Raw genomic sequence first — 21,577 nt, forward strand, 5'->3', positions numbered from 1 at the left:
ATAAACCTAAGAGCAACTTTAAAAGCATCATGAGGACTACCATTTTATGGCCCCTTAGATATTATGTGGTTCCATTTGATTAAACAAACAATTGCAAATGACATGTTTTAATGCCTATGAAAGCCAGCTTTTTAACCTCTGACTCAGTTAATCTCTTAATATTTTTTTTCTGTTCAAAGAAAATTAATAATGGGATGTTAGTTGATTAACAAACTAAAAATCAACACAATTAGACTTATGGATAAATGAACTCATCCTTTTAAGAAATGTACAGGGAATGTACCCATACTGAGGATTCTAAAGTCTACAAATGCTACAGAAATAACCCAGATTCTAGATGGCAACTAACATTGAGTCACAAATATGTTTACAGTTTGGTTTAGCTTTGGCTCAGACTGGACATTAAATGAAAGCTTGAATTCTTTTCTACATCTGATTAACTGAAGTTTCCAACAAAGTGACTAAAAAAGAAGGTTAGAATGACTACTGGGATATTATAATTATAAATCAGCACACGTTGTGCAAGTCTTTCCTTTCCCCTGTTGAGAAATACAAATGTCAGTGACCCAACATCTGAAATTGAAGGCCAGTGTATTAAGATGACTCCATACCTTCTTGTTCTATTTTGTCAAAGATTCTAATTTTAGATTCATTTTACTATTCACTATAACTATAGAAGATAAAGGAAGCACTAAGTAAACCAAGAAAAGTGTTCTGAAACCTGAACAGGTTAACCTTTTTCTGTCCATATTCTATGTCTCCTTGAGACCACTTTCCACGTGGATATTTGTTATCTAAGATGTACAGTACCATCAGCACAGTATCTGAGTGCTAATGTTGGATGCCCTTGTAGAAATTACCCTAGTTTCTGAACAGTGTTTTAAAATACATATACACCCATACCTACCCACACAGCTGTTGTATCCAATCTTTCCATAGTTGTGTACGTGATAACGAAAAATTAATCATAAAAGGAAATGGAATGAGAAGTTAGATGAAGAAGACTGAATAGGTCCCATCCACTTCCTCTCCCACCTATAGTATATATTTATTTTATTTTATTTTAAATGTGCCAAATAATGGGACTTCTATCACTCACCTTGATAGCGCAAAAACAGCTAAATACATTAAAAGTGAGCTGAGTGGTCACTGCTCAACGCCCTTCAACAGGTTAATCTTGTACACTAAAATTTTTAAAAGCTCTCTTCTTGCCATTAACACAGCAGCTGCATGTGAAAATTGATGTGGCTGATAGGTCCTTGTGGAATAAAAGCTTGTTCGCTCAGACAGAAGTAACTCTAATATCTTGGACCTGTTTATCGATAATCCAGTCTTTACTGCTCATTCACTCCGATGCCAAATTCCTGACTTCATCATGGAACAGAAACTCACTGACCCAGAAATAATTTGAACAAACCTATTTCACTGAGGATTTTTTTACCTCATTAAACTCTCCCTCCCTGATAATGCTGCTGAAGGCATCGTTAATATGTCTGAGGCTGGGTAGACTCAATCTTCCACAATCAAATCTAATAGTTTAGGTATTAAAGCAGCACATTAATCCCTTTAAAGGGAGGAGCTATTTTTGACCATTTACTTTTCTTTTCAAAACAAAAAGCGCTCTAAATTAAAAGATTAATCCTGACAATCTCTCAAATTGGGAGAATATGGATAATAGAGAAGATCTTAATACTAAGAATATTTGCTTCTCCAATTAAGAAAAGATGGTTACTCACCGTAGTAACTGTTGTTCTTCGAGATGTGTTGCTCCTATCCATTCCAGTCAGGTGTGCGCGCCACGCGTGCACGGCATCTCGGAACTTTTTTACCCTAGCAACTCCGGCGGGCCGGCTGGCGCCCCTTGTAGTGGCGCCGCTATGGCGCCTGTTATATACCTCAGCCGGCCCGTCTGCTCCTCAGTTCCTTCTTGCCGGCTACTCCGACAGTGGGGAAGGAGGGCGGGTCTGGAATGGATAGGAGCAACACATCTCGAAGAACAGTTACTACGGTGAGTAACCGTCTTTTCTTCTTCGAGTGATTGCTCCTATGCATTCCAGTCAGGTGATTCCCAAGCCTTACCTAGGCGGTGGGGTGAGACGTGGCGGAGTGTAATACCGCGGAGCCGAAGGCTGCGTCGTCTCGAGACTGCTGCACCAACGCGTAGTGGGAGGCAAAGGTGTGGACCGAAGACCAGGTGGCCGCTCGACAGATGTCCTGGATGGGAACATGGGCCAGGAAGGCGGCGGACGAGGCGTGCGCTCTCGTCGAGTGAGCGGTGAGGCGGCATGGTGGCATGCGAGCAAGCTCGTAGCATGTCCGAATGCATGCTGTAACCCATGAGGAAATCCGCTGTGAGGAGATCGGCTCGCCTTTCATGCGGCCAGCCACCGCTACGAACAGCTGGGTCGAACGCCAGAAGGGCTTCGCCCGCTCGATGTAAAAAGCGAGCGCCCTGCGGACGTCGAGGGTGTGAAGCTGTTGCTCCCGAGGCAAGGCATGCGGCTTCGGGAAGAAGACCGGGAGGAAGATCTCCTGATTGAGATGGAAGGCTGACACCACTTTTGGGAGGAAAGCCGGATGTGGGCGAAGCTGCACCTTGTCCCCGTGAAAGACGGTGTATGGCGGACTAACCGTTAGAGCACGGAGCTCAGAGACTCGCCTCGCTGATGTAATGGCGACGAGGAAGGCTGTCTTCCAGGAGAGGTAGAGCAGGGAGCACGTGGCCAAGGGCTCGAAGGGGGGACCCATCAACTTGGCCAGCACGAGGTTCAAATCCCAGGTCGGGGCAGGACGCCGCACCGGCGGGTAGAAGCGGTCCAGGCCTTTAAGGAAGCGGGAAACCATCTGGTTGGAGAAGATGGACCGACCTTCCACAGATGGACGAAAGGCGGACACTGCTGCCAGGTGAACTCTCAGGGAGGAGACCGCAAGACCTTGCTCCTTAAGGTACCAGAGGTAGTCCAGGATGGTAGGGACAGGGACTACGAAGGGATTGAGGCCTTGGTGGTCACACCAGAGCGCGAACCGCTTCCATTTCGCCAGATAGGTGGAGCGAGTGGAAGGCTTTCTGCTCTCTAGCAGGACTTGCTGTACTGCCGCCGAACAGTCCCTCTCTTCGTGGGTCAACCACTCAGGTACCAAGCTGTAAGATGGAGGGACTGTAGGCTCGGATGGCGGAGTCTGCCGAAGTCCTGAGTGATGAGGTCCGGCCACAACGGAAGGGGGATGGGATCCCGAACGGAGAGCTCGAGCAGCAGGGAGTACCAATGTTGCCTCGGCCAGGCCGGAGCCACGAGAACGACGGAGGCTCTGTCCCTCCGAAGCTTCTGTAACACTCGGTGGACGAGCGGGAACGGAGGGAAGGCATAGAGAAGGTGATCCTTCCAGGAATACAGGAAGGCGTCCGACAGGGAGCCCGGCGCGTGACCCCGGAACGAGCAAAACAGGTGGCACTTCCTGTTCTCCTTGGACGCGAATAGGTCTACTTGGGGAAACCCCCACCTCTGGAAGATTGTGTGTACTACATCGGGACGAAGAGACCACTCGTGGGAGAGGAACGACCTGCTGAGATGGACGGCCAGCGTGTTCTGCACTCCGGGAAGAAAAGACGCTTCCAGGTGAATGGAGTGGGTCACACAGAAGTCCCACAGGAGCATCGCTTCCTTGCAGAGGAGGGAGGAGCGGGCTCCGCCCTGTTTGTTCATGTAGAACATAGCTGACGTATTGTCCGTGAACACCGTCACACAACGGCCTTGCAGGTGGGTGCAGAAGGTGCGACAGGCCAGACGGATTGCTCGCAGCTTGCGGACATTGATGTGCAGAGCGAGCTCCTGGGGCGACCACAGGCCTTGGGTGTGAAGATCGCCCAGGTGAGCTCCCCAACCGAGCGCTGAGGCATCCGTGGTCAGAGTGGCGGACGGGCGAGGAGGATGGAACGGGACTCCCGCACAGACAATCTCCGGGTCTAGCCACCAGTTGAGGGACTCGAGTGTTGGCCTGGAGACTGTGACCACCATATCGATGGGATCTCGATGCGGCCGGTACACCGACGCGAGCCAAGACTGGAATGGGCGGAGGTGAAGCCGCGCGTACGCGGTGACGTACGTGCATGATGCCATGTGGCCCAGGAGGCGGAGGCAGGAGCGCACCGTCGTGGTCGGGAAGGAGACGAGGTCCCGGATGAGGGAGACCATCGTCTGATGTCGAGATCGCGGTAGGCAAGCACGGGCCAACGAGGAGTCGAGGACCGCTCCAATGAACTCCACCCGCTGCGACGGGATCAAGGTGGACTTCTCGGTGTTGATGAGAAGACCGAGTCGTCGGAAGAGGGACAGTATGTCTGTCAACTGGCCCATCACCAGCTGTCGAGACTGTCCGCGAACCAGCCAGTCGTCGAGATACGGGTAGACATGCATCCGACGACGGCTGCGGCAACCACCGCCATGCATTTGGTAAATACCCTTGGTGCGGTGGAGAGCCCGAACGGCAACACGGCAAACTGGTAGTGGGCGTTGTTGACCACAAACCGGAGGTAACGTCGATGGGGAGGATAGATCGCGACATGGAAGTAGGCGTCCTTCATGTCGAGGGTGGCAAACCAGTCTCCCGGATCCAGAGAGGGAATGATGGTCCCCAAGGTGACCATGCGAAACTTGGGCTTGAGCAGGTACTTGTTCAGCTCGCGAAGGTCCAGGATAGGACGTAGCCCCCCTTTCGCTTTGGGGATGAGAAAATAACGGGAGTAGAATCCCCTGCCCCGCCTGTCTTGAGGCACCACTTCTATGGCACCCACGCTCAACAGAGTCTGGACCTCTTGTAAGAGGATTTGCTCGTGAGAGGGGTCCCTGAAGAGGGACAGGGAGGGTGGGTGGGAAGGCGGGGGTGAAACAAATTGAAGGCGGTATCCCGACTGGACTGTTTGAAGCACCCAGTTGTCCGTTGTTAATTGGGACCACGCCGAAAAGAAATGGGAAAGGCGGTTGTAAAATAAAGGGGTAGGATCCGGTAGGGAGAGTGATGGGCCGTCCTTGTCCGTCCCATCAAAAGGCCTGCTTGGACCCCCTCGTCCAACATCGCCGAGAACTCCTGGCGGGAGGCTGTTGGCAGGAGCTCTGTAAACTTCGCCAGGGACGTCATGATGTCAAAGACCTACCTGGCGAGGAGGACCATCTGGTTGGCGATGCGCAACTGTAGGCCGCCCGCCGAGTAGATTTTGCGGCCTAACAGGTCCATGCGCCGCGCGTCCTTCGACTTGGGCGCAGGGGCAGGTTGACCATGCCTCTCCCTGTAGTTGACCAACTGGACGACCAACGAGTCCGGGGTTGGGTGAGTATAGAGATTCTCATAGCCTGTGGGGGGGACTGAATATTTCCGCTCGACCCCACGAGCCGTAGGGGGGATGGAGGCAGGCGTCTGCCAAAGCGTGGTGGCGTTTTTCTGTATTGTTCACAGAAACGGTAACGCCACTCCCACGGGAGCCTCTGCACCGACGACGTTCGTGATAGGGTCCTCGTCCTCCTGAACCTCCGCCACCAGAAGAGCCATAGCCGTCGCCACGTGGCAAAGCAGGTCTTGATGGGCCTTCAGGTCTATAGGCGGTGGCTCCTTGGTAGACGCTCCGGCCACCGCCTCGTCCGGTGAGGAGGACGAGGACAAGCCCTGGACAGCGACCTCCGTCGACGGACCTGCGGACTGTTCATCGGCTGGGTCGGGCTGCATGGTCCCCTCGCGGTCAAGCTCACGTGTAGGGGAAGGGGGCGGTCGGCTAACCGTCGCCTCTAGTACCCTGCGCTCGGAAGCAGGGGCTTTCGGGGGCAATGGAAACCCCTGAGTCTCGTACTGGGCCCATGGCACCCAGAATCCCCACTGCTGTGCCCCCTGAGGTTGGCCGTGCGGGGTAGGCGGAAGGTGGGCAGCGCTGTCCACCGCGGAGGCGACCGATGCAGAGCGGGATGGCCATGGCGGTGCAGACGCGCTGATCGATTGCGCCGTCGATTGAGGCAGTCCGGCCCCGGACGGTGCCGAGGATCGGTGCCGGTCGTCACGGTACCGGGATGGTGACCTAGACCAACGCGTGCCGCGGTGCCGGGAGCTCGACCGGGAATCGGACCTGCGGTGCCGGGAGCGGCTGCGCGGGGAACGGTGCCGGGAACGGTGCCGGGACGGAGACCTTTGCCGGTGCCGACGCGACGGCGATCGGGACCTGGTGCGACGCCGGGAGTGCGACTGGTACCGCGATGACGAGCGGTACCGGGACTGTGACCGGCGTCGAGACGGCGAGCGGTACCGCGATGGCGAGCGGTGCCGAGATCGCGATCGACGGGGCGGTGATCTACGGTGGGACCGGGAACGTGACCGGGAGCGGGAGCGTCGTCCGTGCCGTCTGTCCGGAGAGGGCGGCCGGAGCATCATGGCCGGTTTTCCTGCCGACACGACAGCCCACGCCGGCGGTGCCGGGGGCCGGCGGCTCGGTGCCTCTATGAGCTGTATCAGCTCGCGCGCCGAGGAGAATGTCTCCGGCGTAGATGGCAGCCGGGGCTCGACCACGGTCGGTGCCGGGGAGTGTGGCAGCGCCGGACTCGACGGCTCTTGCGGCGCCGGAGTCAATGGCCCGGTGCACGTCTTGTGCACGGCCACCGCGGGGGCCGCAGGTGGCGCAATCGTCTTCGCTGAGTCCTCAGCGCGGGCCTTAGCAAGTGCCTTCGCCAGCTTGTGTTTTTTGGAAGGCGAGAGCGAGCGGTGCCGGGTCTTCAGAGCCGCTGGCTGAGGCCGTGGGGCCGCGGAGCCGGAGCGGCTTGGTGCCGCCGGTGTGCTCTGCACCGATGAAGCTCTCGGTGCCGGCGCGGACGGTGCCGGGGGCTGGAGCGACGCCTCCATTAGGAGTTGTTTCAAGCGAATGTCCTGCTCCTTCCGAGTTCGTGGCTTGAAGGCGGAACAGAAAGAACACTTATCTGTCCGGTGTCCTTCGCCCAGGCAACGGAGGCAGGCGTCGTGTGGGTCCCCGACTGGCATAGGCCTCTGGCACGCTGCGCAGGGCTTAAAGCCCGGTGCTTTGGGCATGAGCCCGCACCGGGGGAGGAAAGGGAGGGGATACTCCCCTTAACCCTATCCTAAAACCTAACTAACTAACTATGAATCTATCTACACTAAGCACTAACAAACTATATACAAAGAACAGTAGCGAGAGCTAGGGCAGTGGAGGACAGAGAGCACTCCACAGTTCCAACTGGCCGTCACGGGCGGTAAGAAGGAACTGAGGAGCGGACGGGCCGGCTGAGGTATATAACAGGCGCCATAGCGGCGCCACTCCAGGGGGCGCCAGCCGGCCCGCCGGAGTTGCTAGGGTAAAAAAGTTCCGAGATGCCGTGCACGCGCGGCGCGCACACCTGACTGGAATGCATAGGAGCAATCACTCGAAGAAGAATCAGCAACAAGACTTGATCCTGCTCCCACTGCACTCAATGGCAACACTTCCTTTCACCTCAATGCTGGAGGATCAGGCCCATAGTCAAGATGGCAAAATCTTTTTAGTGTCAAATGACACACAGTCATTCTGACGTTATTTATCAAACTTTTTATCAGTGCAAAAATCAAAAATATATTTTCCCCTCAAACTCATCTAATGCTTTTCCTGTTCAATTAATAATCTTTCCTGCAACTCCTCCATCAGAAATGCAAAGCGGTCCTGGGAATCATCACATTTTGCCATGTCTGTGGGCTGATTCCCACAAAGTCCTCCTGATTCTGAACTCTGCCAATATGTCTTCCAGGACTGGATCAGTACTTTTTGGTTTTGGACTAAGTCAAATATATTTTCCCATCTTCCTTACCAAGGGGAAGAAATGAACTACATTATTGAACAGCCTCAGGAACACTACTACTCTGAAATGTACTTGAGTCTTTAGCAATGTTCATTTTAAGAACAGCAAATTAGTCTGTTAAGCATTCAACCCCCACTGGATTACCTCAAAACCAAATGGTGGAACTTACCAGAAGCATTGCAGAGGTTCCATTTGGCCTGGATAAATGGATAGACATTTCAGGGAACATCCTATCAATGCGGCTGATCACATCATCAACATACCTGCCACACAAAACAAAAAAACCCCAAAATTTTAGAAGTCTATTTATGCCACATATGCAGCAATTAAAACAATCACAAATAGATTGTGGTACAGATTTCAAAATCCATTTTGACAAACCATCCAATAGGTAACAAGCCAGAAGTTTTATTCTAGCCAATTGTGTGCAAGGAATAGTGGGGAAAGAAAGAAGAGGTGGATGGCTGATTCCCTCCCCTCTTCCTAATTAGCTACTGCATTTCCAAAGGTGAAAGACTTCCTCCTCCTACAGAGCACCTGAAATCAGTAGACTCCCTCCACACCTTCACGGCAAAACTCCTCTAGAATTTTCAAGCATTTGTAAGGCTGTGCTCCCAAAATACTTTTTGAGCACCTTTCTGTCACACCTCTTGCCATCGGTTATTGGTCAAGGATTGTTCCATGACATTATATAAGTTGACTTTGTATTACATTTGTGATCATCACTAATTCAGATATCATCCTTTCACTCATCAGTCAGAGCTGGGAGCACTCTAAGTTTTTTACATTCCATTCAGCCATCACTGACACGCAGCAGCAAAGCTCAATGCTAGAAGTGCCGTAAACTGGAAGATCGCTTTGGAGTAATATGAAAGTCTACAGCTCACAAATGCAACCTTTGAATAATATGCTAGGATGCACTAGGAAACAGAAGTTCAGCAATGAATTTCTAGCAGTGTGCACTCATTGAACTCCATTCATACCAATGACAGCTGTGTTTCCTTAGTAACTAACATACTTCAAAGAGTCACACACGTTTAATATATTTTGGTAAACAAGACAACCCAATGTGAAAGCAGAGAGAGGAGCAATAAAGGAATAATTCTAAACTAAATGAGAATAAGTGATTTTTTTCAAAAAATAACTTCACTCTGGAAAAATTATATTGAATATGTGACAACATGTGGGAGCATGAGGTGCTATAAAGTTCAAATTGCCTCTTGTTTGAGAAGACCTACATAATTCATTCATGGCTTTCCAATGCCAGAGTAATACAGCTATTCTGAAGTGTTGGTCCTAAAGATTTTTATAGCACCCCACCTACATACACTACTTCAGAATGCAAGCCTTTTGTACTTCATGGAATTTAAATTAAATACACCTACGGAAGAAACTTGTACTTTTTGTCTGCAAGGCACTATGCACACTTATGGTGCATTTAGTAATAATTACTGATAATAAAGATAATATAGCAACCTAACTCCACACTAAAATAATGACACACAAATACTATCATTATAAAGATGAATGCAAACACACATTAAAAATACTCATGAAAATAGTTACTGCTCATGAGTAAAGTCAAAGTTTAGATCCATAACATGAATGTTAAAAATATACATATGTTCAAAATACAAAATTGATTAGACTATTTTATGTACTAAATTTTAAACCATATATACTCGTTCATTAGCCGGTTCATTTATAAGCCGACCCCCCAAGATGGTTAGGTAAAAACAGCAAAAACTGTATGACCCTTTCATAAGCCAACCCTGTATTTCAAGGGTTGGCAAACTTTGGCTCCTTACGCATTAGGGAAAGCCGCTAGCAGGCCTGGACATTTTGTTTACCTGGAGTGTTCACAGGCACGGAGCCCCTCAGCTCCCAGTGTCCGCAGTTTGCCGTTCCCAGCCTGTGGACGCTCCAAGTAAACAACACGACAATGTATTCGATATTCAATTCAATGATTCCATAGAGTTTAAAATCATCAAATTTTGGCGTAGACCCATTTATAAGCCGACCCCCGCTCTTTGATGCGTCACTTTTTTACCAAAAATATTCGGCTTATGAATGAGTATATACAGCATATTTGTGAGAATGAACTGAAATATTTAAAAAACAATCATTTTAGTAACCATCAAATTGCTTTAACTAGTTTTTCAGAGTTCACATACCCCCATGTTGATTGTTCTTATTTTTGCAGTGGTTGAGCAAATTTATTTTTTGTTTTAAAAATAATTCAAACATCTTTTTATATGTACCACAACTCAAAATTTTCAAACCAAAGTCTGAGACCGTTATTACTACACAACAGCCTTGAGGGATTTTTTTATATCAAAGTCATAAGCCTCTGACAACAAGGGTTTATAGAAAAGCTAAACTCTAGTGGTGTGAACTGTGCCACTGGAATAATAAAAACCCACCATAAAATCTTTGTACAGTATTCTGAAAAAGTTAAACCCTTTTCAAAGCAGGAAAATACAGGGCTCACTCTCCGGCTCTTTAAGGACAGGATCAGATGGGGTGCTACTGGGTTGCTTCTGAATGCATCTACAGACAGCATGACTTGGTTACAAAGCTACAAATGGAAGAAGGTATACATGGACATGTTTACATATTAACACACATTTGGGCTTTGAAAAGAGTTTTCACAATATTAGCTAACCACCACAAAAGTGAAAGTAAAACATTTCTGCATCTAAAAACTATTTCTCACATGGAATTATTTGAACTGTTTAAGGAGGGTAAGCAATTTTGAGATTTTGCTTTTTAAACTATGTTTTTAATTATTCTTTTTAGTCTTATTTGTTTAAAAAACCCAAAGGAGTCTTTTCACTGGGGACATTTAGGCTTTGATTGCTATCTTGCAGTAACCCAAATTCACTGCTGGGCATCATCAGTAAGTCAATGAAGTTGTATCTGCTCATGCAATTGGTGAACTCGACCCTTTTATTGCAAATAAAGAAGGGAACTACTGTAACATTTTAACATAAAAAACTGCTCCATTCTTCCTGTTACAAGGGGGAAGAGAAAAACGAATGGTTTTTACCCATGCAAATGAAATTGACTCTCAGCTTGCTAACTGATAGTGCAATATGTGTTCAATATGTATCACTGTCACTTTAAACATTCCTGCATCTGATACATTTCTATTCTAAGCATATGTCTGTATGACTTGAATCCAGTTACTCCAGACTCTGCAAAAAGCAAATTCAGCTGTCACTTGTGTGTGAAAAAAGAGGTCATTGCTAACCATATGCTAATTAAGAAACATGGAGTTTCTCCTTAACAGATCCTCAATCAATACACAGCATAGCCTTCGACAACAATGCAAATTATTGCAGAATTTAAATAAGAAGCTATGGCAACAGATTTTGGAGTTTCAGGTGATAATTAAAATTGAATGAAAAATGAACATTTAGAAGTATTATGCCACTTGTCTGGCATATATAAAGCCAGGCTCACACCAACATCGTGTGTTGAATATTCTTTATTTTACTATGTAAGGGAAGTTAAAATAATACTAAATCCTATATCTATACTAGAAAAGTTAGGGTTTTCTTTGTTTTTTAAGCACACATCTAAATCATAACTAGTCTCTTTAGAATACAATGACACAGTAGTTTGCATTAAAAAGAAGCAATTATTTTACTGTGCTATTATAGCTCACCATGACATCATATTTCAGATATAGGAAGCCGTCCCAATTTATGATAAAGTCAATGTACATTAAGATAAATGTTGCCTATTAAATGTATTCTCCTGAACACCACCTGAAACCTCTATATTACACTTAGAAAAGGTAAAAACTGAATACACATCAATTCTTGCAATCCACAATCTGATAGGAAAGGTCAGAGGACGGATTAAAAAAATAACATTTTAAAAATCAGACTTTATAAAATGTAAATATCTTTCCTTTTAAAAAAATCTGTTTAAAGTTAAATTTGAAATGACCACAATCTATCATTAAGGTCTAAACTTCCCAGAACCTATTAAGATCATTTAAATAAATAAAAGCACTGCATCAATGGGTCTGTCTACATGGCAGTTAGACACCCGCGGCTGGCCTGTGCCAGCTGACTTGGGCTCGCGGGGCTCAGGCTGCGGGGCTGTGTAATTGCAATGTACACATTACAGCTCAGGCTGCAGCCAGAGCTCTGGGACCTTCCCACCGTACAGGGTCGTAAAGCGTGGGCTGTAGCCCAAGCTCAGATATCTACACTGCAATTAAACAGCCCTGCAGCCCAAACCCCGCGAGCCTGAGTCAGCTGGCACAGGCCAGCCACAGGATTTTTAATTGAGGCTTCCTCAAATTCTAATGAGTTAAAGAGTACTGGGGGAAACATCTACCTGTTGAGGTGAACTCAAACTTTCTAAATTTGTCACAATGCCATGTACTGCATTAAGTCTGGATATTATTTTCAGTCTTTAGAATTGAGCAAAGGCCAGTATTTACATGTTCTCAAATGGAAGTATTTTCAATTTCACTTGTCTAGCAAAGCTTTTGTCTTAATGATATTTGGGTTCAGTTTAGATAGCAGGTACACAAATAGTATTTTCTTAATTTGCACTAATTCGTTCAAATTTAAGAAATCGATTGGGTGTTGAAAAAGCAGGAAATCTAGTTTCCTCCTCCAATCTATGCATTAAAAACAGGTGGGAAAGGATGAGATCTACTCAGTTTAAAAACTTGAGCGGCATGAGGACAAATTTTTAAATGTAGTTAAGGCACTTAAAGATGCAGATAGGCACCTCATAGGATTTTCAAATGTTCTCAAGCAGAAGTTAGGCACCTATTCCCATTGATTTCAACTCCCATTGATTTCAAGGGGAGTAAGGTGCCTAACCTGTGTAGGAGCTTTTGAAAAATCCCACTCGGCTCCTGTCAGCACCTTTAGGTGCCTAAATACCTTTGAAAATCTGACCCACGGAAACCAAACTAGTTAATTCACAAACTATGGTTAATACTTCCTTTGCTTGAGGAATCAGTTTTAAATCCAAAACGTACTTTGATAAGCTTTTTTCCCTTATGTATTTAGCATATTTAAGGTAGTTTTATTTAACTAATAAAAACAGTTTTTAAAATGCAGTTTTTGTATATTTTTAAATCAATTCCCATTTCCATCTAAATGTAGCTTGACACAAATCCCAAGTAAAAAAATTAGTAGATAAAAAAATACACCATTCACCATTTTCTAACATAATAAAAAATGTAAGTCAAGAATTTGAATAAATGCATGTTATTAAGCTATATAATTGCTTAAATAAATATGTATGGATATATTTGATTACAAATCAACATTTTAATGGTTACCAACCAATAAGAATGAATCTTTCTTTAGGAAAATATCTAAGTTCAAAAGTCAAAATAAGATTTTAATCAATGATTTAAATCAACCAACCTGAAAGGCCACGTTTTCATATTGTTTGTTTACTAAAAGATAATTCAAACACAACACTATATGAACCTGTATATACTGTTGGCTCCTCCAAGTTCTCAGGTGTGGCTGTTCCTAGGGGTCACTTACCCCAACCTAAGTCTTTGCACTCCAGACTTGTCTGCCTTGATGGTTCCTTCCTTTGGGACTTACTCTATCCCACTTCCTCAGCTAGGTAGCTACTTCCACCTTTCTTATATTCTACTCTGTCCTGCAGAGGTATTGAATTAGTCTAGAGTTTGAGTTCCCTGCTTCCCACTTCTATAAGGTTAAAGGAGAAGATATTCAACCATTTCCTCATCTCAAGGCCCTACTTTTGTACTATTGCCAACAAAGATCCTATACCACATTCCACACATTCTTTTTGTGGGTAAGGTATTTAAGCACAGAAAAATCTTAGTGGAGTCTATTTTGCAAAGCACCATAACACTGATCAAAGTAAAGTCAAAGCTAGTACTAGTAGGATTCCAAAAGACTAGGCAAATGCACTGTCAATAAGAATTAAGAAAACTATCTACAAATAGCAGAAAACCTTATTTTCCACAATAGAGGCATTGGACAAGGAAATAAGCTCTCTATGTCCCACTATCCACGCTCAAGGTTCTCATGCAGAATCATTCAATATGTAATAGGCAAATGGCAAGGGAGGCTGGCCTCGATATACTATTCCATCATTTTTCTCCCTCTGTTCCACAGCCTGGATATCATGCTTGTTCTAATTTCCATTGAATTTAGATACCATGGTGATGGACGAAGATTTGATGTGTGTCAATAAATGATATTTTATAAAGAGCAGAAAATACTGGTGAGAGATTTATTATGGAAAAAATACATCCTGAATCTTTAGAGAGAATGAATTGGTTTAAAAAGAATGTCTTTGGTTAAGACAATCATCCAGGTGAGAGTCGGGCAGAGGGATGGAAGGCAAATGGCATGTGGAGAGTCTGACACCATGTCAATAAACTATCCGATAAATATATGAAAAGGAAGGAAAAAGGGAACAGCTCTCTGCCCCTCCAAATAGTTCCCCCCTGCATCCCTATTTAGTTTAACAAGGAAAAATGGACATAAGAGTGAACAACATTAAATCATACCATCTGCATGTAGACTACATGATGGTGACTTCTTGAGTGAGTCTGATCTGATAAGCCAGGTCTACCAAAGTAAAGTAGGGCTGTTGATTAATCAATTAATCAATTTAATTAACTCAAATCTTATCAAATCTAATGCAATTTCACCAGTTGGTCAAAATGGTGGATTTTCTAATGAAGCTGTAACAACAGGTTTTAAACCCTGTCCCCACACCCAACAAGTTATTTTCTGGTTTTCAATCAGATTCCTTACTACACACTATTGTATCATGTTTGTCTCCCCATTGGCTTTAGATATATCTTCCTGCTCCTCTCACTGCACTTGTCCTTCTTCCTCTTCCCCTACTATCCCACCCTTCAACACTTTTGCACTTCATTCAAAATCAGCTTTTTCATCCAAGAGTAGAGTTGATTTGTTTCTCCATTTAATTTACAAATAGGTCAAATCAGACATATGCTGAAATCAATGGGAACTTCAAGTTCCCTGCATATCTCAGGATCATGTCTTGAACTGAGAGCAGTGTGGGACTCCAAACGTCACAACAAAAGGATATCTTACAACAGAAAATCCATAGTCTAACTGCTGAATAGTTATTATTCATTAACATCCAATTAAACATGCAGTAAAATTCGGCAAACAAAATTAGATCCGACTTGAAGTGCTGTGCCCAAATTATCATCATTGCTGGCTGTTATGTTATACTCTGTTTTCAGGTGGTGGAATAGTTTTCCCATAAACAAGTGCAAATCAAAGACAACCATCTACTTCATAAACATTAGCAGAGACTCCAAAGTTAATTCTAAATACTATAATCTTTTTGTTTTGTTATAAAAATTCAAAAAAATCATCTCTGGAAAGGGAAAGCAGAGAGTCAAAGTTCTTTGAAAACCTCCCAGTGGTGATGCCAATAAGCATATAAAAATCTTCTAGCTTATATTAGAAGAGCAATGCCTGCAACAGACAGTAGACACTTCTGAAGCTGTGCCATATGTTATCGCCAAGCCAGTTACAAAATGCTGTTTCTAATACACTAATTAGTTCTGCAGAACACTGAGATACAGTTGTTCGCTAAAAAGATCAGGTTTACAACGTAGGAGTAATTCAGAAGCCAGCTTTGCAGCAACAGCTCCTATAATGCTCTTTGATTCCCTCCTAGCTACCCCACTTCCCCCAAAAAGAGAGTAATAGTCACAAGTAATTCATTATAAAAGCCTTTCAATTCTACACTGGACAGATGGCTTAGTTTTCTAACATGACCTCTTTTTTTTTTTTTTTTTTTACTGGATTAGATCCAGTGATCCAATGTTAGCGTGATGTTTAGCAGCTCAGGCAAGATTTAAATAGCATTTATCCCACATAGTGTTTAAGATGCATGCTGTTCATTTTTTCCACTCAATACAAAAATCTAAACATTAGGAATGTTTGTATTGATAATCACTGTTTTGGGGTTGTGGCTGGGACTGAGGGAAAAGGGAGGGAGAACAAATATTACCCAAAATAATGTTAGGAAAAAAAGGTAAATTTGTAAGACTTGTTAAACTCTGAATATCGTTCCACTCCTTCCCAGACAACAGGGTTTAATCATATTTGTACAGTGGGTGGAAAACTCTTATGCATGGGATAAACAAACTGTGCTGCTGTCCTGCTAGAACTGCGATTCAGGGTGTTCTGGAGAGCAGTAGAAGAAACTCTCCCAAAATAATCACTTGTGTACTAAAGCAACTTTTTTCTTGTTTGTTTAAATTAACTTATTCTTCCAGGTTCTGTTTTTTCATAGATATAACTTAGACCACATTTCATCAAACCAAGCTTCTCCAAGTCTTTCTTCAGCACTAGTTTTGGTTCCTTTTGTTCAGGTTAATCAAACCAGAGTCAGCTTTGAGACTGAGTAATAACTCAGTACATCACAAATCACAACACCTCTTTACAGCTGTGGGTCAGTATTTATCCAAATAACTTACACAGCAGGAGACACCAGATTCTGGTTCATTCAGGGTGCTAGAGATACTTGATCTCAGACCAGACCTAAACTAAACCTTCTGCTCTTGACTTCCTGTAATACAATCTATGGGGTTGTGGTAGGACAAGATGTTAAATGCCTCTTTTAAAAAAAAAGTAACTGAAAACAGATGGAATCTCTTGTTGGGTCAAGTTGTAAGGCTATCTCAAAGTTTCTCCCTAGATGCCATCAAATCCACAATTAACAATGTACCCCTCTGCCTATCACTTCAAATCTTAATTGAAATTGGTGAATCCTGCTCCTCTTTCAAGTCTGTGAATAAGCCAGAGTGTTCTGATAAAGCATCCAGCTACTATTATATTCTACCCAAAACAGCACTCTACATGCTTTGAGCACGGCTGTCCTTTTGGTACCGTCTTACTCCTTTATATATAAGTGATAATTATGTCAACAATAAATCAGCCCATTATAATGTTAATTCTTCTTGTATGTTATACCCCTTCCTCCACCTTGCATCTGTCCTGTCTATTTAAATTATAAACTCTACATGGCAAAGACCACCTACACCGCCCAACATAAAATGGGCCCCGTTCTTGGTTGGCACTTATGCAATACTGTAATAAATACAATAATAATAATAGGATAATATTTCACACCCACAAATCATCCTGATTAGCAGATATCCTGGTAAGCCAAAAGGTTAGTGAAAAATCACCATTATGTTTACAACACTGCCGCTTCACAAAGAATTTGACATGGAGTAATTCTGGAGGAGAAAAGAGAGACACACAACAGGAATAAATCTGGCAAATGTTGTGGGCATGAGAACTATTATATTCAGTTTGACATTCAAAATACTGTAGTGGGCCAGCAGATTCCAAATACAGTCACAATCCTCCACAGCAGAGCAACAATGTAAATAGCAGAAGCCCACAAGATGTTAGCATCTGCGCCCTCTGCTCTATTATCTACAGTGGCTGAAAACTGGTTTCCAGGTGAAAATTAAACTATTCACTTTGACCTATAAAGGCATAAAAATGTTTGGGATCTGGACACCTTAGAGACTGCCTCCATCTTCCAGGATGGGGGCATTTTCACCTCAAGGGTATACAACTCTGGAATTTAGGTTCTTACCCTAATCTGATTTAGCCTGGATTTATTGGTTTTCAGTCTATGCTGTAAGGCTTGTTTATTTTTTCAATCTTTTTCTGATGAGTGGGCTCACTGAGGAATAAGACTTTCACTTCCTCAACTAACTCACTTATGGTGAATTAGATAATTTAGTGGACATTCATTCAATAAAATTCTATATTGATTTTTTTTTAAAAAGTAAATATATAATAATCTATACTTTAGTATAGGTACTTTTATTAAACCTAGACAAATATACAATGAAGTTCAGAATAATAGTTTTAAAAGGTAAAACAAAATAAGTATTCATAAGAATAGAGGTCCGGCCATGAACCCACTGGAGTTTTTAGTATATTCTACCCATTTTCCAGCTGCTTTCATCCAAAAGCAACTGAACAATAATTTATGAGTATTAGCAACAGATTTTAAATGACCCTGCTAAAAAATTTTTTAACCAAACACAGTGCTCACTACCATAAGTAGTCACTAGACTTCAGACTATTTGTAACAGTAAACACTGTTCCCAGGTATGTGATTTAAGGTTATTAATAGTGGTGGAGTTTTAATTATTACCATTCTGATAAAGAGAATAAGCAGATGTGAGGTGTTATGTGTACTGAAGATAGCATTAAAAATAGGAAAACCACAGTTCTGATATAATTTTTTATACTGAATATAATTTATTAATCTTGGGGTGAAAATTATAATTTAATTCAACAGTTACCTGCTGTGCAAGCCTTTGCACGTAGCAAATTCAGCTCCATAGCAGACTTTTCAGCAGTACCCATTAACAATAATTATTAAACCAGTGATCTCTGCCAGCTCTCGTGAAGTGACACTGCATGCTCAGATGGGCAGTGGAGAGAGCCTGAAGGAAGATTCAATAAATTCTCACATTGAGAAAGCAACAAGATTTGAAACATTCAATTAGACAGCTGGCATGAGCAGAGGATTCGTGCTTTGAAGATGGAAACACACCTCAGTCCCTTTTCCAAAATTCCAGAAGTTTTTGGCTCTCATCAAAATCTCAATGTCTCTAAAATCCACCCTTCATTTTCTGACTCTTTTGATAAAACTCTTTAGCATGCCTTGATCATCTTTCATTTCAGCTACTATATTCTCCTTGCTCCTCTCCTCTTCATTGTTCAGACTCCTCCAGCTGCTCCAATGCCATCTTCCCCTTTTTGAATCTTTTCACTGGGTTCCTTCTCTTTTTTCACATCTTCATTCTCAGAGCAACTCCAGGCTGCTCCTGCCTACATTTCAGCTTGTTTCAAACTATTCCCCCTGTCACACTGCCTAATTCTTTCACTACTCCCTTAAGACTCCAATTCTTGCTGCACCATAGAGGAAAACTGCATTTCTCTCAGGCAGCCAACCAAAGCACATTATTACGTGTCTCTCAAGGAGGACAGGCAGTTCATCTGGAGAGACAAACAGAATTTTTCCCTGTGTCAAAAGTACGATTGTGCTGTCTATGACGGCCTGAAGAATCAAGGGAGCAAACTCTGGTCAACCAAACTCCAAGGTCTGGTCAGCACTTAAAAGTTTAACTGTTAAAAGTTTTCAGTTAGAAATGTGAAATTTTATTTTAATTTATTTTATTTTACTAAAATAATTAATCTACTAAAAGTCCTAGTGTGAACACATTGACTTATACTAGTATGTTATTCCCCATCCCCTACAGAAATAGGTATATGGGATAAAGCACTTTTACACCAACATAACCAAATCCTCACTGGGCAGTGTACTGCTTTAACTGTACAAGTATAGATAAAGTAGTACAACTTTCTATATAGTGTAGACAAGCCCCAGTGCAACACATGGGACACCAGAACATCCACCCATGCCAGGAACTCCTTGCTGGATCAAAGCCAAAACTGAACTGCAAATTTAAGATGCATCCATCTTTTCATTTATATCTCTTCCCGTAGAGCAAGCTCTGAAGAATTTTGCGTAGGTGAACGACACACCACTGAGAATTCTCACTCATTTTTCTTTTATTCCTTCACAAGATGAAGTTTCTGAAGGCCTGAGGGGGTGGGGGGCCATCACAGGGCAAATTCAAAAGAAATCTTTTCTGCAGATTTACTTTCAGGCTTATCTGGCAACAACACCCTCAGGTAAGTGATTTGTAAAATAAAACAGTGACGTCAAAAGCACTTTAAAAAAAATGCAGCAAAGACCTGCAAATTTCAAATAGCTGAACCAGCGTGCATCTAAAAAATCAACAGGCTAAGCTCCAAACTCTAAGGGGTAGGAGTTTTTAAATGTTTCCCTTAGTTTATTTTAGACTCTACACTGGGTTGTTAAGGAAAAGATAATTATGTAACTTTACTATAACTATTGTTCTTTGAAACGTAGGTACAGATGTATATTCCACTCAGGTGCATGCACCTAGCGCATTGAAGACAGAGAACTTTAATGAACAGTACCCATAGGGGTGGTGCTTGAGCTCTGTCGCCTTAGCCCCTCCCCAGCTACATAAAGGTGGTCCTGACCTGACTTCTCTCAATTCCTTTGCACTGAAATCCAAGGCTGAAGACTCCGATGCAGAGGAAGAGTTGTTAATTACATGTCAGCACCCACATCTTGAACAACAGTTAAGTAGTACAGATAAGTAACCATCTTTTCTTTTTTGAGTGGTTGGAGATGTGTATTGCACTCAGGTGACTCTCAACCATTTTCGGTAGATGGTGAGGCTTGAAGTCTATTTAAACAGTGACTGCACGACAGCCTTCCCAAAGTTCATGTCTGATCTAGGGCCATGGTAATAGCATAATGTCTAGTAAAAGTACGTATGGAAGACCATGGAAGCCAATATTGAGACATTGCTGAGAAATGTGATTGATCGTCACTTATGCTCTTGTCAAATGGGCCTGTAATGACTGCAGGGGCATAGTCTGAACTACCACATAAGATGTGGTATAGGAAGTTATCCACCTGGAGATCATTTGAGTAGAGACCAGCTGACATTTCATCTGATCCACACAGCAGACAAAAGTCAACACAATGAACAAAATGGTTTAGTCCTCTTCAAGTAGACTGCCAAGCACTACCTCACATGTCAGGATAAACGAGTTAGGGGCAGGACGCAAATAGAAACGCAACCCCTGCACAGTAACAACACTTGACTGTACACTTTGCCATAGGTGTCAAAGAAGCTGGAGTACTGCACAGCAGTGCTTCATTTATGAGAACTACTCTTCTCAGGTTCAAAGACTGAAGGTAGTCCACCAATTTGTGCATTCCCTTGCACAAAATCAGCCTGCATATGCAAGACGCTGAAGCCATTTTTCTGAGAGGATTCTGATGCTCCTTAAAATCTCCAGGCACTGAGAAGAAAGACTCCGGCACTACCTAGTCATTTGGTGGCGAGGAGGACAAAGGAAGAACCACCACTGGAACCTCTTGCTGCAGTACTGATATCTGTATATACCTGTTCAGTGCACATGCTCCAAAGGACCTGCCTCTGCTTGAATTTGTGACAAAGTGGCTGAGGAGCTGATACCCCTAGATGGTTGGGTGAAGCGGATGTAGGATCAGGATTTTAAAGAATGATGAACCTCCCCTGGATTCCACAGAGGCCAGTGAGGATAAGCATATAACATCAGTTGCCAGCAAGCACTGGACCAAGAGGCCATCTCTACTGTGGAAATGCTATCAATCCTGAATACAAAGAAGGTCTCAACCACCTTCTAGACCAATGTCTCAAGAACAAAGGTGAGGGGGAGGATGGCTGCCAACTTGATCCCAATGAATCAAAGTCATCCAGATTTCATAGGGAAGCCACCTCCCGGAGAAGCAAAGAAACATCCAGCCTCATGCATAATTCAATATGTTGGCTGCATTGCCACTGAGTTGGTGCCCTAACAACTAGCAAAGGTATCATACTCTCACTCAGTACCAACACTGAGGTTGGTACCAGTCTTGACAACATGATCTGCCCTGCTGCAGTCACCACTGGTGCAGAAGATAGCCACTATACTGATGAAACCCTCCTCTCTAGGGAATGACTGGAAAGTTCCTTTCTGCCGCTCCCTCTTGCTCTCTACTTTTATATTAGATGAGTCTGCCCTTGCCCAGCTGGGCATTATCATTCATCAGACCTCATCTGCCCTGACTCTCTTCCA

General features: G+C 43.9%; 1 protein-coding gene across 4 annotated transcripts in view; it reads right to left on the reverse strand.

The window, feature by feature from the left end:
- Positions 1 to 21,577, reverse strand: part of MED27 (mediator complex subunit 27) — a 161,392-nt gene that overhangs the window by 39,269 nt on the left and 100,546 nt on the right. For all 4 annotated transcript variants that reach the window (XM_044993166.1, XM_044993164.1, XM_044993167.1 and 1 more), the window contains exon 4: positions 7,990 to 8,083. In XM_044993166.1, the coding sequence (XP_044849101.1) occupies positions 7,990 to 8,083 (94 nt within the window). The remainder of the gene's footprint in view (positions 1 to 7,989; positions 8,084 to 21,577) is intronic.

This window comes from Mauremys mutica, chromosome 18 (assembly GCF_020497125.1).
Source record: "Mauremys mutica isolate MM-2020 ecotype Southern chromosome 18, ASM2049712v1, whole genome shotgun sequence".
Classification (NCBI taxonomy): domain Eukaryota; kingdom Metazoa; phylum Chordata; order Testudines; family Geoemydidae; genus Mauremys; species Mauremys mutica.